The following is a 15089-nucleotide window of genomic DNA, read 5'->3' on the forward strand; positions in this document are numbered from 1 at the left end:
AACATCCAATATAAAATGGAGCAAGTTGGCTGTGTGACAGTTACCATAACCTCTATGGTCAAGTACATTCAAAGATAAACCAGGAAGACATCATTTCTTATTGGATGAGCATAAGAGCCCTAATAAATACACATATTGGTGGGAAGCTACCTCACAGATTGTTGCAATGAAAAACAACCCTTTCAGCATAGAAAGGTGGGGAACAAACAGTACTTTTACGAACATTAACACATCTGAAATACCCAACCAGTTATTTAATAAACCAATGAGGAAGAGAGATGTTTATGATACTGTCAATGCCATTATGACTGTTCTTAGTACTTGCACTCTTGCTTAAATATGAATAATTTGGTGCATTTTTATACCCATAATATGGAAGTCAGCAGATACATTGCAACTAGATGACCCACAAACACAGTACCATACGATGTTGTCACTTGAGATCATTCCAGTTTTATCCAATTTCTGTTTTAATACAGCCACGAGTACACAATAATACTCTTCCATCAAAACAGACATTGTGTAAGTTATTTAAAATCATTTTACAGTATGTTCAAATTTAGAACCTAAGCACAATCATTACCAAATATATGTGTAGCTACCTACATTTGTATATATTATACCCTAATGAGCCATAAAATCAAGAGGAATCAAGTCACTACCTATGATTGGCACATTTAACTATGCTTAGTGGATTGATTATACATTAAGTCAAATTGTATTAACAATATAAGTCAAATGGGATTAATAATATGTTATTAGCACAACATATGTAAATTAATGTAGCAGGTGGGTAATTTTTCACAACAGGAGCAGGCACGTGGCACACTTCGTAAACATGTAAAGAATAGCTGTCTATATATTACCAAGGTAAACAGGTACATGCAAAATCACAGTTCAATTTAACTTTAACTAAACAACGAAAAAAAACAAAATTTCATTATATCACTCTGTTGCCACAGACAGGTGTTACTCCACAGCAGTGACCCAGTCAAAGCATTAAACAGTGCAGTTGCATCAGATCCAAGCCAACCAATCATTCAATTACTAATTACCTCTTAGGCAACTGCCTCATTGTGGGACTGTGGTGCTAGCTCATAATCTAGGCCATTTTCTTGCATGGATCATAAAATTTTTCTCACCTACGTTACTGTTTATTTTATATTACTGCTGCTCACTTGGATGTATGACAACACAATTTATCAATGTTTTAGCTAAAGCAAAGCAATAATGAAGAATAGGTATGGGCTCGCAATTGTGAAACAACAATGGAACAGTACCAAAATTATTTGCATTGCCGCACTTTATACATAGGTGCACCTGCTCAAGGGTTAAACATATTTTAGTACCTAGTTAAGAATTTCAGCCATACAGTATGTGTATTAACACGCATAAAAGTGGCAGTTGTTTCCCACAGTTTAATTACGCAACTTTTTTGTATTGCATCAATCTCAACTCTGTAGTTTCCAAACAATGAGTGCATCAATAATGCTCTTGCCGTCCTGGTTTATCTTTGAATGTACTTGGCCATTGAGTTAACTGTAACTTTTAACACAATCAGCTTACTCCATTTGATGTGTGACATTGGAGCTGTACAGACATTTACATTTAATGTGAGGGCAGTGGCTATTAAGAGTGAGGGTTAATGTGTTGTAAGTTAAATCTTTATTGTATTTTACGCTGTTTTAACACACTGTCATTTGCCACAGTTCTGAACACATTCTTATCTGATGAGGGTCTCTGGTCATAAATGGAAAGTGTATGCGACCTGTGGCTTCTCCACAATTTTATTTGAACAGCACACTGTCAGCCAATTAGTCATCTCACTCAGCCAGTTGTTTTTATGTCACTAATTTTAAACAGAAGTGACTCTTCAGGTATGCTGCACTATTGATTATACCAATGTATTCAGAATGGTATCTATGTGCAATGACCTGAGGATGTCTGTAAGGAGAGCTATTGCCATCTCATATGCAGAAAGCTTGGCAAGGAAGCTAGGTTTTGGTTTTGTTTTGCTTCAGGCCACAAAAAACAACTGGGGTCATACACGCCCAAGTCAAAACTAGAGAACACGAAGAGAGAGCGGAGTTAAAAACGACCCTACATTAGCCCCAATCGACATAATAGCAGACAGCTAAGAACAGGCCTGTGGAAGAAGGGCTAAAAAAGACACCAAACAGGAACGGAGGTCCAAAACTAAAAATTAAATGGCCTTTGCCATATTGCTTTGGTGGATAAAAAAGTAAAACACAGTCGATGGCTTGCGCGTCATTTGCTAAAACGGCGATAAATAAAGACGGCAAACCCAAGTGGGAATGTAAACGGTTAGAAAATGGGAATTCCGTCATGAAGTGGCAGACAGTTAAACCTTGAGTGCAATGTGTAAAAAGTGGTGGGGAAGCACCACTTATCAAAGGTGACAATGGCTAAAAAGGCAGTGCCCAATATGCAGTCTAATTAAAATGACCTCCTCCTGGCGGCAAGGCCGAGAGGAGGTCGTCCAAGCTGCTGGGAGAGGCTTAATAAGCCGGAGCTTATTCTAGTGAAGGGAGGACCACTGACGATGCCAAAGGGACACCATCTCCTGACAGACAGCGACACAGAGATCATCGGAGGGAATATAGGTACTCGTGGGCTCAGGTATGAGGACAGCAGCCTTGACAGTAGTGTCAGCAGTCTTGTTTTCTGGCAGACAGACATGACCAGGAACCCATAGAAGCATCACACTGGCTCCACCAAGAGTGAGCAAGTGACAGTTTTCCTTGACCTGCTGCACTAAGGGATTGGTGGTGTACAGCACACACAGACTTTGAAGGGCGCTGAGTGAGTCAGAGCAGAGGACGCAATTGAAAAGGCTGTGTCACCGGATCTGCTCCGTGGCCTGTTACAAGGCGATGAGCTCGGCTGTAAATACCGAGTATTGTACCGGAAGCTGATAGCAAATGACATGGGTGCCAATGATGAAGGCACACCCGATCTCATGGTCTGCCCGAGAGCCATCAGTGTATAAGAAGGCAACATCGCGAAGTTCCATGCGAAGGTCGTGAAACTGAAGGCAATAGAGCTAGGCTGGAGGAGTGTGCTTAGGAAGTGAATGAAGGCCACGGTTAACATGGGCCGCCTCATGAAGCCAAGGTGGTGAAGGGTTCACACCCATCGGGAAAGTTGACGGTAGTGGGAAAGTTGCAGGTAGTGTGAAGTTAAGCCACTGTATCAAGTGTCAAAGGCAGACTCCAGGAGGTAACAGAGAACAGGGACGTGCCCCATACTGACGGTCAAAGGAATCATCAAAGGAGGTGGCATAGGATAGGTGGCCATGCACAGCAGACAAACGGCATGCATACCAGCTGAGGAGAAAGTCACGGCAGTAGGACAGTGGTATTTCAGCGGCTTCAGCATACAGGCTCTAAACCGGGCTAGTGTAAAAGGCGTCTGTGGCCAAACAATGCCACGATGCCAGATAGTGTTGACATGGTGTAAGAGGGATGGATGTGCAGACGCATAAACAAAGCACCCATAGTACAGAAACTTCCTGGCAGATTAAAACTGTGTGCCAGACCGAGACTCGAACTCGGGACCTTTGCCTTTCGCGGGCAAGTGCTCTACCGACTGAGCTACCCAAGCACGACTCACGCCCCGTCCTCACAGCTTTACTTCTGCCAGTACCTCGTCTCCTCCTTTCCAAACTTTACAGAAGCTCTCCTGTGAACCTTGCAGAACTAGCACTCCAGAAAGAAAGGATATTGCAGAGACATGGCTTAGCCACAGCCTGAGGGATGATTCCAGAATTCTGGCACCCATAGTAGAGTATTGAATGGACGAGGGACCGGTACATACGGAGCAGGGTTGTTCAATTGGAACCCCAGGAAGTACCATTGAGGGCATGTAGGATACTGAGGAAATGTGTACAGCACGCTGACAGGTGAGAGACATGGGAGGACAAAGAGTATTTCCCATTGAGCATCAGCCCCAGGAATGTTGTAGTTTCAATGAACAGAAGGGCAACACGCCCAAGATGTAAAGATGGTGGGAGAAACCATTTTATCCACCAGAAATTCATACAGGCAGTTTTGTCAGTGGAAAAACAAAAGCCATTGTCGATGCTCCAGGAGTAAAGACAAACAAGGCATCGCTGAAGACGCCGCTCAGTGAGACAGGTCCGTGGAGGGAACTGCAATAGATGGCAACATTGTCAACAAAACAGGAGCCGGCGATGCCCAGTGGGAGACAGGCCATTGTAGGGTTAATGGTGATAGCAAAGAGGACGACACTCACGACAGAACCCTGAGGCACACTGTTTTCCTAGATAAAGGTGTCCAACAAAGCAAAACACACATACACCTTGAAAACTCAATTCCTGAAGGAAACAGGACAGGAGGCCACAGAAGACCCACGTGTAAAGAGTACGGAGGATACCAGTTCTCCGGCAGGTGTCTTAGGCGTTCTCCAAATCGAAAAACATGGCCACAGTCTGGGATTTTCACAGAAAACCATTCACGAAATGGGTGGACAAAGTGACGAGATGGTCAACTGCTGAATGCCAAGCTCCAAATTCACATTGTGCATTCGTCAGTAAATTCTGAGAGCCAAGCCACCATACCAACCAGACATGAATCAAACATTCCATCACCTTGCAAATTTAGCTGGTACGAGATGGGGCGGTAGCTGGAAGAAAGGCTTTTGTCCTTACTGGGCTTAGGTATGGGGATGACTGTGGCCTATGCCAGCACTCGGGAAATGTGCCTTCTGCCCAGACGTGGTTGTACGTGTTAAGCAGAAAGTGCTTGCCCGCAAGAGAAAGGTGCTGCAACATCTGAATGTGGATGGCGTCTGGCCCTGGGGTGGAGGATCAGGATGAACTGAGAGCATGATCTAGCTCACTCACAGTAATGGCAGCATTGTAGCACTCACGATTTGGAGAAGAGAAGGGTATCACCCGAGCCTCCTCCGCTCGTTTCCAATGGAGGAATGCAGGGTGATAGTGGGAAGAGCTTGAAACTTCCGTAAAATGGTGGCCCAAGGTGTTGGAGATAGCAATAGGGCCCACAATGACACCATCTGCTACTGTCAGGCCAGAGATTGGGGATTGGATCTTGGTCCTAGAGAGCCATCTGAGGTTGACCCACACAACAGAGGAAGGGTGTAACTGTTAAAAGGACTAGTGAATGAAATCCAGCTAACACTCTTGCTATCACAAAGAATGTGACGACACTCTGCACACATCTGTTTATAATGAATGCAGTTCACCACCACCACAGGATGACATTAAAAATGCGGAGAGCACGTCTCTGTGCGCAAATTGCTTTGCAGCATGCCCCAGTCCACCAAGGGACTGGGACATGATGTGGTAAAGAGGCAAATGCAAAGATTGGAACGCTCTGCAGCAGTAAGGATAATGTTTTTTAGATATTCCACCTGGGCATGACAACTGGGGAAATCTTGTTCTTCGAAGGTCACCAGAGAGGAGTAAAGCTGCCAGTCAGCCTTAGTAAGCTGCCATTTTGGCGTTCATGTGGATGGGGTAGGAGTCAGCAAATGGATAAAACACGGGAAATGGTTGCTTGAGTAGGTGTCAGAAAGAATAGACCACTCAAGACAATGGGAAAGCTGGGCAGTGCAGAAGGATACGTCCAAATGGGAATAGGTGTGCGAGGAGTTAGAAAGGAAAGTGGATGCTTCAGTGTTGGTTAAGGTCAGCCAAGAGGGCTCCTCTCTGACAGGGAGAACCCCAAAATGCAATGATGTGCATTAACGTCACCGAGTAGCAAAAATGGGGGAGGTTGCAGCCCAATAAGCTGAAGGAAGTCTGCCCTGGTGACACTGAATGACAGAGGGACATAAATGGTACAGAGGAAAAAAGTGAGGTGGGGAAGGAAAAGGCGAACGGCAACAGCGCTGATACAGTAGACGATAAATATAATGCTTTTCTCAGGACTTTTCTCGTGCTCTTTGAAAGTTGCTTTCCGTTAGAACGTTAAAAACAGGGTACTAGCACAAACAGGCAGCCTGGGTGGCTGACTAGAGGGATAAGAATATCTTGTAGAACAAAGTGGCAATTATATCAAAACGTTAGAAACAGTCAGAATCTAAATGCAGCAGCCCATTACAAACAGTATTGTAAGGTGCTTAAAAAAGTTATTAGGAAGGCAAAAAGTATGTGGTATGCAGATAGAATAGCTAAGTCTCAGGATAAAATTAAAACCACATGGTCAGTCGTAAAGGAAGTGGCTGGTCTGCAGAGACAGGTCAAGGATATAGAATCAGTGCGTAGTGGGAATGTCCGTGTTACTGATAAGTAATAATCACTTTCTGAATATAGCAGGTGAACTAAATAGAAACCTAGTCCCAACAGGGAATCATATAGCGCTCTTAGAAAAAAGTGTTCCGAGACTGTTACCTGAAATGCTCCTCCATGATACTGACAAGAGGGAGATTGAGTTAATAATTAAATCACTAAAGACCAAGAACTCTCATGGATATGACGGGGTACCTAGCAGAATACTGAAGTATTGTTCTATGTATGTTAGCCCACTACATAGCCATATCTGTAACTTTTCCTTTAGGAGTGGTCGGTTTCCTGACCGATTAAAGTACTCGGTAGTGAAGCCACTTTATAAAAAGGGGGACAGGGATAATATTGACAATTATAGACCTATTTCTATGCCATCGGTGTTTGCTAAAGTTATCGAGAAGGTTGTATCTACAAGGTTACTGGAGCACTTAAATTCACATAATTTGCTGTCAAATGTTCAGTTTGGTTTAACAACTGAAAATGCTATATTCTCTTTTCTCTGTGAGGTTTTGGACGGATTAAATAAAAGGTTGCGAATGCTAGGTGTTTTCTTTGATTTAACGAAGGCTTTTGACTGTGTTGACCACAAAATATTACTGCAGAGGTTGGACCATTATGGAGTAAGGGGAGTAGCTTACAATTGGTTTGCCTCTTACTTTAAGAACAGAAAGCAGAAAGTAATTCTCCGCAATATTGAGAGTGGTAGTGATGTTCAGTCCCAATGGGGCACTGTTAAGTGGGGCGTTCCCCAAGGGTCGGTGCTGGGGCCACTGCTGTTTCTTATTTATATAAATGATATGCCTTCTAGTATTACAGGTGATTCAAAAATATTTCTGTTTGCTGTTGACACCAGCTTGGTAGTGAAGGATCTTGTGTGTAATATTGAAACAGTATCAAATAATGTAGTTCATGAAATAAGTTCGTGGCTTGTGGAAAATAATTTGATGCTAAATCACAGTAAGACTCAGTTTTTACATTTTCTGACTCACAATTCAACAAGAACCGATATTTTGATCAGACAGAATAAGCATATTATAAGCGAGACAGAACAGTTCAAGTTCCTAGGCGTTCGGATAGATAGTAAGCTGTTGTGGAAAGCCCATGTCCAGGATCTTGCTCAGAAACTAAATGCTGCTTTATTTACCATTAGAACAGTATCTGAAATAAGTGACACTTCAACACGAAAAGTAGTGTACTTCGCGTATTTTCATACGCTTATGTCGTATGGTATTATTTTTTGGGGTAATTATTCTGATTCAAAAAGGGTATTTTTGGCTCAAAAACGGGCTGTTCGAGCTATATGTGGTGTAAGTTCGAGAACCTCTTGTCGACCCCTATTCAATAGTCTGGGAATTCTGACATTGCCCTCACAGTATATATTTTCTTTAATGTCGTTTGTTGTTAGCAATATTAGCCTATTCCCAAGAGTTAGCAGCTTTCACTCAGTTAATACTAGGCAGAAATCCAATCTGCATGTGGAATGCACTTCCTTGACTCTTGTGCAGAAAGGAGTGCAGTATTCTGCTGCATCCATTTTCAATAAGCTACCACAAGAACTCAAAAATCTTAGCAGTAGCCCAAAGTCTTTTAAGTCTAAATTGAAGAGTTTCCTCATGGCTCACTCCTTCTATTCTGTCGAGGAGCTCCTGGAAGAGCTAAAAAATTAAGCAAATTCCAGTGTTACATTGTTGATTTTCTTTATTTAAACTTATGACTTGTCACCTGAATATGTTTTTTTATATTTCATTTTATCTGTTTCTAATATCGTGTTATAATTTCATGTATTGACTCGTACCATGACCATGGAGACTTCTCCTTAATTTGGTCCCACGGAACAATAAATAAATAAATAAATAAAAAACAGCTCGAAGATGGGTAGTCAAGGAGATGGGTTGACTATGAATGTCATCTCATATGAGCAGCATCACGCCCCCAAGAGATGTAATGCCGACCTCAGGGGAAAGGGGAAGGGGAAGGGGAAAATCGATAAGTAATGTGGAAGCTCAAAGCAGTTGTGAGGGTGCAATTTCATTTCCTGAAGGCAGAGTAGAAGGGGATGCTGCAATGCTAAAAGCAGCCATAAATCCTCTTTGTGGGACCGAAGGCCGCGAACATTACATTAGAGGACAGTCATGGTGAAGAAGAGATGTAGGGTTGTTAACTCAGCGGCTGCTGAGTGACAGCCGGTGGAAAGTTGCAACTGCTAGGCACAGAAGCAGGAGGATCCTGCTCCATGGGGTCCACAGAAGCATCAGCTTGCTTGTGCAGTCTGTCTGTGGAGTCCAAAGCTCAAAAACAGTGGGTGGTGCACATCAGCTATACAGAGGCCGGATGGGCTGAAGTACCACGTGGCGACACTGTCAAAGAGGATCTTTGAGTTGGCGAGGGAAACGACCGTTTGCCTTTGAGCCTTTCTGGTTAGAGGAAGACTCTGGTGTTGTTTGGCTGGAAGAATGGAGGACGTCTGCATGGGAGTACTCCTTCTGTCCCTTCCGGCGCACCGGTAGTGTAGCTGGTGGCTTTGCCCCTTGAGGCGAGAGTTTGACAGTCTGTTGCATAGCTGGACAGGGGGCGGGGGCGGGGTGGGGTGGGGGTATGGTATGGCGTGCTATCTTGACAGTGGGCGATTTCACAACCTCAGAACTTAATTTGAGGTCGTGTGTCTGCGTGGCCGTGTCCTTCATTGAGCGAAGGGTAACAAGAACAGAACTATAGGTGCCAGATGGGAGAACACAGGGTTTGCGACTAGCCATTAACTTGAGAGCTACTGGGTAAAGCACATTTTCCTTTATCCGGATCTCTTTGACAGCCCGCTCATCTCGATACATGGGACAATGTCGAAAGGAGCTGGCATGGCCGCCATTGCAGTTGATACAGCAGGGAGAAGGAGGTAAACAATCACCTTCATGTGCTTCCCTACCACAGGTTACATATTTGGTTGGTTGGCTGATTGGGGTTGAAGGGACCAAACAGCAAGATCATTAGTCTCTTGTTTCAAAGGTGGTCCATTTGGACAGATGTATATCTCAGAAGAGTCATAATGATAAAAGGTAAAAGGCTAAAAATCCTAAAAGTGCACTCGTGTTGTCAATGGTAAAAACAAAAGGAGGGAACTCAGTAAGTGGGCAACCCCAAGGTGGGAAATATCCCACCTCTGATGCAGTACGGGCAAGACCACCAGCTATTCAAAAGCGTTCAACCGCTAGAGTGTAAAAAGGCGTATTGTGAAAGGAGACTAATCAAATCTAAAAAGCGATAAAAACAGAGTACAAGGGAGAACAAGAGGATCTTGGCCAGGGAGGGGAGTCAGGAATCACCAAACACAGCTTACAGTGTGAGACACCCCAAACCTGCCCCTACTCCAGATGGAGATCAAAAACTTTACAACTGAAAATAAAAACCACTTTCACGGAGGAAACTGAGAATCAGTTTCACCATCCGGGAATCATCCACCAATATTGAAGGTAAAGTGCAGGGAATTCTGCACTTAGAAAGTACAGCCAAAAGAAGGGGGCATTCCACCAAAATTGACTGTGCGAAGTAGGATTTGATATGAAGTCGTAAATCAGCCGCAGGAAGGTTTACAGGGAAGGAGGGTGGGGGTGGGGGGTAAGTGACTGCTCCCCCAACCAAATGATCAGCATGCTCATTACCTGGGATACCCACATGGCCAGGGACCCAAAGGAAGTCAACAGAACAAGCAGCACGAAGATCAGCGAGATGGTCATGGATGGCCGAGAACAAGGGATAGCGGAAAAAACATCAGTCAAGAGCCTGAAGGCCGCTCACCGAGTCTGTACATGACAAAACACGGTTGAGTTGGGACTGTTAAATAAAGGTAAGGGCCTGGGAAATTGCCACCAATTCCACAGTAAACACCCCACATGCAGTTGGCAGGAGATGATTTTCCATGTCAACAGAGGATGTGAAGGCATACCCCACGCGATCAGCAGATTTAGAGCCTTCGGTGTAAAGCACAATAGCATCCCAAAACTCCCATAAAATGCAGCGGGAAAAACAACGGAACACCGTCGGGGGGACGGAATCTTTCGGACCTCGGCGGAAATCCAGAAAGGAAGCTAAAAATCACTGCAAAGAGAGACAAGGCGGAGCCCAGCCGCCCGAGGGCGGGAATCAGGTGGGCAAAATCCTTGGTCTGGGAACAGGATAGAATAGGAAGGATGAGTGGGAGAGGAATGGACAGCGATTGCATAAGAAACCAGAAGCTGGGACCGCCGAACATAAAGGGGGGTGGGGGGGGTTCCCAGCCTCAACCAGGAGACTATCAACAGGGTTAGTAGGGGAGGCACCGGTGGCCAAACAGATACCACGAATGTGGACCCGATCCAGGAGGTGCAGTATAAAAGGAGCAGCCGAACCATAAACTTGACAACCATAGTCCCAGCAAGACAGCACTAAAGCCAGATAAAGGCGGACAAGAGTGAAATGATCCACATCCCAGGAGGTATGGGCAAGGAAGCAAAGGGCATTGAGTTTACGAGAACATCCTATCTTCAGAAGTCTGATAGGCAGCCAAGTGAGCTTGTTGTCGAAAAAACCTAGGACACGAAACTGTGGGACAACAGGTAAATGTTATGCATTGAGACGGAGCTCCGGATCGGGGTGAACCGTAGTACAGCGACAGAAGTGGACCACCCACGATTTGAAAGGAGAGAACTGAAATCCGTGTGAGAGGGTCCACGCAGAGGAATGTCGTATAGCACCCTGGAGCTCCCGCTATCGAAGAGAGAATAACCCAAATGCAGAAATCATCCACATACAGAGCAGGGTTGACCAAAGGACCGATGGAGGCCACAAGTCCATTTATAGCAATGAGGAAAAGAAGCAGACTCAAGACAGAACCCTGTGGGATTCCATTCTCCTGGGTCCATGGGGAACTAAAAAGCGTACCAACCCGAACCCTGAACAACCGATGAAACAAGAACTGGCAAATAAAAACTGGGAGTGGGCCCCGAAGACCCCCCACTCATTAAGTGTAAGTAAGATATGATGGCACCAAGCTGTGTCTTAGGCCTTGCGAAGGTCGAAAAATACTGCAACCAAATAGCAACGCTGGGAAAAAGCTTGCCGAACTGCAGATTCCAAGCGAAGTAAGCGATCAATCGGAGACAGACCCTCTCGGGAGCCACACTGGGAAGGGGACAACAGATCATAAGATCCGAGGACCCAACTGAGCCAACAGGCTACCATTCATTCAAGTAATTTGCAAATGTTTGTCAGACTAATTGGCCGATAGCTTTTGACAAACAGGGGGTTCTTACCAGGCTTAAGGACAGGAACCACAACGCTACCCCTCCATTGAGAAGGGAAGTCACCCTGGAGCAAAATACGGTTAAACAGCTGGAGAAGATGTTGCTGTTGTGGAGCACTGAGATGTTGAAGCAGTTGGTTATGAATGGAGTCTGGGCCAGGGGCAGTATCATGAGAAGAAGATAGTGCGGAAAGAAGTTCCCATTCAGTAAAAGGTTTGTTATAAGATTCTGACTGACAAGGGGTAAAACATAAGGTGGAAGCTTCGGCCTGCTGTTTTTGGTGAAGGAAAGCAGCCGGATAGGAGGGTGATGCTGTTGCAAAATGGGTCGCAAGATGTTCCGCAAATGGCTCGCACTATGGAATAGAAATTTAGTAAAGTATGCCAAACATCAGAGGGGGACCAGAGAATGCTAAAAGGATGAGGTAATTATGCAACAAAACCAAATTGCAAAGCCAACATAACCAGGAGAATAGCAGGGCAAACATAAACAAGGACACCAAGAGAGGGAGAGGAGAGGGTGGAGGGGAAGGAGAAAGGAAAGGAAAGGAAAGGAAAGGAAAGGAAAGGAAAGGAAAGGAAAGGAAAGGAAGGGACAGGAAATGCAGCCTGAGAAAGAAGGAAGGCTGCAATAGCTCGGGGCCCCATCCTGACCACGCACAGATTCACAAAAGGACCATGAGCCCCCCTGAGGGGGGATACACATTTGGGTGGGTGCCGACAAGATGTTCTAGTGTGGTTGAAACAATGACACTGGTAGCAGCGCATCAGGTTTGGAATGTACGGCCGGACGGTGATAATTTCATAGCCTGCTTTGATCTTGGATGGAAGCACCTCTCTATCAAAGATGAGGAAAAGAGTGTCAGTGGGCACTAAGAAGAAATCTACCTTTTTCATTACACGATGGACGGCAATGACACCCTGTTCAGAGAGGTAAGACTGGATTTCGGCCTCAGTTAGACCATCTAGCAGCCTGGTGTAAATTACGCCACAGGAAGAATTCAAAGTTCTATGGGCCTTGACACGAACAGGGTAGCCACGGAGAAGTGAGACAGCAAGCAGTCTCCAAAAGCAAAGTGCCATTCCATAAATGAGAGCAGGATTTCACAGGGCCGGCAATTGCATCAATACCATTTTGAATAATAAATGGATTGAGTGTGGCAAAGGACTGCCAGTCTTCAGTACACGAGACCATTAGGAACCATGGTGGAGCGGGAAGGGTCTTTGAATCATTAGCCTCATTACGTTTACGGTTCACAGACATGGATTGGGAAGATGAGCGACTCATTGCGAGAAAATCCCACACGATTGCAAGCATCTCTGATGGCACGATCCTTCCAACTGGGGGCTCCCTTCACAAGGAGGCACATCCGCCTTAGGTGATTGTTCACACCTCCCGAACACCTGACGGAGGGACCTATCGGCAATTTGGGAAGGTTACAGCTCAAGCAATCACCCCTCCCTAGGCCTGGTCTGTACCAGGGCGTATGTGTGAATCCTACCTGTTGACCTGGAGCTGGGAACTGAACATTACCCAGTCACCTGTTATGCATTATACGCGTGGGTCAGCCTTCAGGAGTGCATAGGGAGAAAGAAGAAAAAGAGGAACCTCTAACACTGAAGCATAGGAACATGAGGAGACGGGACAAAAAAGTGGGACTGTTCTTACATCAGCAACAGACAATGCGAACATTCCCAATAACATCCTAGGCATGTTCCCCAAAGGAGGGGAAAAAAAGGATAGACATGCAGCATGGGAGGGAAAAAAATGCTGCAAAGACTGGGGCCCCATGGTAGCCAAGCACGAACCCGCCAGTGTTGCGTGCCCCGGGGGAGAGGGAGGTCACAGGAGCTAGAATACTGTAAGTTTGTATTCAAACAGAATGGCTAAAATGAGAAATCAATCCATTGTGCCTTGTAGTTTGGACCTTTGCTGAAATAAGAAGAAGATGTGAGAAAATCAGCTGCTTTCCTACCACATGCTGGGAGCCAAATATAGAAAGTATTTTAAAAAGGTAAGATATCATATTTGGAACACATCTAGTTTCACAAGGTGCTTTATGTGAAACCAATATGAAACTGTTTGTTATGAGAGTACTTGCATGCCTTTATAGGATGAGAAACATCAATGGGTGCCTGTGACAGAGAGGTGCCCAATATCTTGGACATCACGAGAAGCTGCTGTGCCCTCTCAGTGAACAGTGGCCACAAGCCATTACTTGCTTATAACCTTAGAAACCTCATGTTTGATATATCTACATCGGCCACAACTTCCAGTTTCCTGTGCTGCTTACCTTCATGCACAACCCAAGAGGCTTGTGTTAACTTATGGAACTTTACAGCTATGATGGGCATAGTCCCCCGAATGCAGACTTTTATTTTACACCACGCTGAATGTTGCTATAAAGTGAGGCTACCTAGAGAATGTAGAATAGCTTATCTCTCAGTAGCAAAATTTGTGTTACACAATAAATCAGTATAAACAAGAAAAGTTAAGAAAAAATTAACTATGTGTCTGAAATTGTCAATGGATGTAGTTTGACCAGTGAACATAAGATTTTTTGAACTGTGTAAAAATTTCCATTAGATATTCTTACGTCTAGAAGAGTTATTGCCATTTGAAGAGGACTTTCATATCCAAACAGAAGAGAACTACCAACCTTTGGATCTGCAGTGATGATTTTGAATGCTTCCTTGACTTGCTGTGATGTTGCCCCCCCTCCAACATCTAGAAAATTTGCTGGTTCACCACCATGTAGTTTAATGATATCCATTGTAGCCATAGCTAATCCAGCACCATTCACCAAACAACCAATATCCCCTGTAAAATAAGATTAAAATTATATATGTCGTACATCGTACAATTTATCAAAATGTTTTTGAACTTACAATACTGCTCTTAAGAAATCAACACCAAATTTTTCTACCTGTGATTCATTGTGAAATGTTAATTTACAGTATTTTAATACACAGCGTCTTGCAGAGGTGTACTTTAGTTATATGATACAGCTTTACTCACTTTTAAACAATCTAGTATGTAACAAAAAGTGACTAGAAACATAATTTGACAAGTAATTTGCAAAATGAACTACACACTTTATTACTGGTAACTTTCATGGATTTAATTTTAGTTACAAGACAACAAGGCTGTCAATAGTATCTGGTCCCTTCAGAGAGCTAGTTGACTGAATATTATGCTTGATGTTAAATTATAAAATGAAGTGATAAAAATAAAATAGTCTTTAATTCAAAGATCAAAATCTGCTGGTTAAAAGAACCTAGAGTAATTTGAAGATGCCGATATCACAGAAGAAAACATAATAAATTGTCTAGCCTTTACAATACTACAAACTAAACAGAGATGCACAAGGAAGCCTAAATAGAAAACTGACAGAGATATTCTAAACCACATATGAAAAAGCAGCGATTTCGAAGAGATTTTGTGAGGATAAGAAGAAAGGTATCATAAAACTTACTACCAAGTTTATCCTCACTCCGTAAGTGGGTAAAAAGAAGAAGAAGAAG

The 15089-nt window shown here is 44.0% G+C and overlaps 1 protein-coding gene across 1 annotated transcript in view; it reads right to left on the reverse strand.

Moving 5' to 3' along the window:
* The window catches only part of LOC126457670 (succinate--CoA ligase [ADP-forming] subunit beta, mitochondrial), an 87809-nt gene that overhangs the window by 14311 nt on the left and 58409 nt on the right, over positions 1-15089 (reverse strand). The window contains exon 7 of the mRNA XM_050094171.1: positions 14225-14385. Within this exon, the coding sequence (XP_049950128.1) occupies positions 14225-14385 (161 nt within the window). The remainder of the gene's footprint in view (positions 1-14224; positions 14386-15089) is intronic.

The sequence above is a fragment of the Schistocerca serialis genome, chromosome 2 (assembly GCF_023864345.2).
Source record: "Schistocerca serialis cubense isolate TAMUIC-IGC-003099 chromosome 2, iqSchSeri2.2, whole genome shotgun sequence".
NCBI lineage: Eukaryota > Metazoa > Arthropoda > Insecta > Orthoptera > Acrididae > Schistocerca > Schistocerca serialis.